The sequence below is a fragment of the Cynoglossus semilaevis genome, chromosome 19 (assembly GCF_000523025.1).
Source record: "Cynoglossus semilaevis isolate Cse_v1.0 chromosome 19, Cse_v1.0, whole genome shotgun sequence".
In the NCBI taxonomy this organism is placed as follows: domain Eukaryota; kingdom Metazoa; phylum Chordata; class Actinopteri; order Pleuronectiformes; family Cynoglossidae; genus Cynoglossus; species Cynoglossus semilaevis.
The window spans coordinates 15,780,788-15,783,965 of NC_024325.1; the positions used below are offsets into that span (position 1 = coordinate 15,780,788).

General features: G+C 44.3%; 1 protein-coding gene across 2 annotated transcripts in view; it reads right to left on the minus strand.

The window, feature by feature from the left end:
• Nucleotides 1-1,937: 1,937 nt before the first annotated feature.
• LOC103395566 (voltage-gated potassium channel subunit beta-3) overlaps nt 1,938-3,178 on the minus strand; it is a 20,428-nt gene continuing 19,187 nt past the window's right edge. For both annotated transcript variants that reach the window (XM_008333315.3, XM_008333316.2), the window contains 4 exons: nt 3,082-3,176; nt 2,859-2,979; nt 2,558-2,646; nt 1,938-2,251 (listed from right to left, as the gene is read on the minus strand). In XM_008333315.3, coding sequence (XP_008331537.1) covers nt 2,162-2,251; nt 2,558-2,646; nt 2,859-2,979; nt 3,082-3,176 — 395 coding nt within the window. In that variant the 3' untranslated portion in view covers nt 1,938-2,161. The remainder of the gene's footprint in view (nt 2,252-2,557; nt 2,647-2,858; nt 2,980-3,081; nt 3,177-3,178) is intronic.

Below are 3,178 nucleotides of genomic sequence, written 5' to 3' on the forward strand. Positions count from 1 at the left end.
TAGGAATTTTCCCAGTTCTCCCATAAATATCTCATCTTGCAGCCTGAAAGAAAAGTCTGTTTACAGTCCAGTTCAACCTTCTGTCATCGTATCAAAAACACACCCTGCTCCGGAGGTTAGTGCTGTTTGAACGCAGAGATCGCACGGGGATCAAATCCCTCTTCTACTTCTTACATTTACAAAGTATGGACTTTTGTACAAAACTAAAGGGATAAGACGTGGGATGAACAGTATAAAATGAGTTGTGCATGGATGGAAAAAAAAACTGTACAGAAAAGAGGAAGAGAATAAACAGTGAAGCTATATTTTTAGATAAAAGAAAAAGGATACATTTTTCTAAGTGAGCTATGGTAGGAGTTTGCTAAACTCGGACCTCTCATCTGTGTCCCATCATTTGGTAAAAGTCCACCACAGTGTGTCCCAACGTTCTCTGTGACCCTTCGAGTGTACAGTCCAAGTGTCTTTGATTCAGAGACGGTGATGATGCTCTTCTCTGGGACGTGACGGCTGAAACATCTTCAGATACGGGATGTTTGCCTGCCGACCGCAGATTCTTAGACGCAAAAAAGAAAAAGTGCTGACCTGCATCCAAGTGCCGGACATACTGTATGTAGTAGTAGAAAATGGCCAACAGGGGGCGCTGCAAATCTACATAAGCCATAGAAAGCCATGCCACATTTAGGTATGGCCCGTGAAGGGCTGTTCTGTCTTAAAGGGACATGCGCACAGTTTACAAACAGAGGAGGCGTAAAGACTGCAGAGAAACCAAGCAGGGTTGGGAAAGGTTTGCTTTCAAACGCCTCGCGCTCACATACGCTTTATTTAAAGGTAGGGTATGCAAGGTTCCCTGAAAAAACAAAGAAACATAAAACTATGTAAAGCCGTTCCTCGTGTGTCACAGGAAGTGTACAACATTGTCTTCTTTTGCAAATTATCATGTTTTTGGAGACATTGTCTTCTTCAGGCTTCCTGTCACTCTGTTTTCGTCTTTTCTTTTGCAAATTATCATGTTTTTGGATGGAAATATTTGCCAGTAGGTGGCAGTAATGCAACTTATAGGATGCAGAGCAGCTGGTAAAGGCCATAGTAGAAGAGGTAAGGTGAAGGGTGTTAGCAGGGTTAGCGTAGCCGAGCCTTGTTTTGATGCAGAGAGAGTTTTAAATCTCCAGGTCAAACAAGTTCTGCCGAACGTAAAGACTGAAGGATGGAGATGGTAGAGTTTTGAATCGACAAATAGATTGAACATCGTAGCGCACAGTGGTTAGAAGTGACTCGGAGCAATAGAATAGGTCTTTTGAATACCTTCCTAGCACCACCTGCAGACCAGAGAGTGGAACAACATGGCAAACAGATAAATATGAAAAGAAAGAAAAGGAAAAAACTCAGTATTGCATACTTCCATACTTCACCCTTAAAAGTCCTTGTAGCAAATCGTATCAAGTCATTTTTGTGCCAAAATCCTCACGTGTAAAAGTCGTCGGTGACTTAATGCCAGAAGCTAATTGGCCAGTTTTTTTTTAAAGCATATGATCAGGAGTCTGTCTGGAGGTCCTCAGTTATATCCGTCCGATCACCGTGTAAAACCGTGCGACTCCTTCATCGTTCCCAACCCTGTAAAGCAGTGAGCGCGGCCGATCAGTCGCATGCACACAAGGTAAATGTCAGGATGGACACGGGAGAGCTAACCTTCGACTCTCTGACTGCTAGCTACTAGACATTATAACAGGACTAACATGAAGCCGCGAGGGGAGGGGGCTCAGCACCCGTCATTCTGTAAAGGTTCATTTTGTTGTTTGTCCCAAAATTAGATCTTCCCCTGAACAAAAGAGACCTGTCGCTACATGCAGTTTTAGCCTCCCCCTCTGTAAAAAAAAAAAAAAAATTAACAGCCATGGACGACCAGCAGAGAGCAATTTATGACCTAATATTGTTATGTCCAGGATTAAATTGTTTTCTTTCCTTTTTTCCTTTTTTTTTTTTTTTTTAAATACATGATACAATGTACGGCGCGACATGGTTATGCGCGCATACCGGAAGCATAATGTGGCCGAGAACATGCAAGTTGTTGAGTATAGAGCAGAGTGAAAAGTGACGTTTCTCTTTATGTCGTTGTCTCCTGCGTTCTCTCCGAAAACATCGTCTGTCTCTCCGATTCGCGTCGTCAAGCGCGGGACTCTTTCTTGGAGTGTGGCTTGTTTCCCAGCAGGGCGTCGATCTCCGTGATGGTCTGTGGGGTCATTTGGGATAAAATCTGGAGACGGAGAAGACGGGGACAGCGGTCGGATTAACCAAATGTGATTCAGATTTTTTTTTTTTTAACTTCAAATGATTTACTAATCCATTCAAATTCCATGCAATGCTCGGAGCTTTAGCTAGGAGAAATGAAGGTATCTATCTGATTGGTAGCGGTTGACGGAGATTTTAGGTTGTTTTGAGCCAACTTTTGTTTACACTTCTAGAGCTTCTAGCTTTAGCTTGTTTTGAGCTTTTGTTTACACTTCTAGAGCTTCTAGAATGATCATCAGCGTAGAGAGGTGTGCTGGAAAGACGTTCTCACCCGGAGGGCGCCCAGGTTCTCAAGGAGCTGCTCCGTGTTAGAAACTCCCAGAAGTACTGAGCTGACTCCCTCGCTGCGCAGACACCAGGCTGTAGAAATACAGGACAAAAAGCCAGTAAGAAAGTACGCAGTTTAGGTACGTTTGGTACTTCAGGACCTGTGTACACCTGTGTATTCTTTGTGTATTGTAAAGAAGAACTCCCAAACTGTAGAAGACTGGTCTCAGTAAACATTGTTGTAATTTTTTGTGACTGTAGCAGGATCACAGTCACGGCCCACGTGTCGTTAGCTTTGGTCGTACCTATGGCTAACTGTGCAGCGGTGCAGCCCAGTCTGTCTGCCAGTAGATGGAGCTCCTTGATTTTGGCCAGCTGTCTGCGTCCTTCCTCACTGTTCACCCGCTCCTTCAGCCACTGGTATCCCTTTAGAATGAAGAGAAAATAAACCAGAAACATTATCAGGGAACGTCTTACGTCAGAGCTACTACAATCGTTCAGCGATCAGCGCTCACACGTCGCTCTGACCTTCATCGCCGCTCTGGAGCACTCTGGTACTCCGTCGCTGTATTTCCCTGTGATTAATCCACAGGCGAGTGGAGACCAGGTCATTGCTCCCACACCT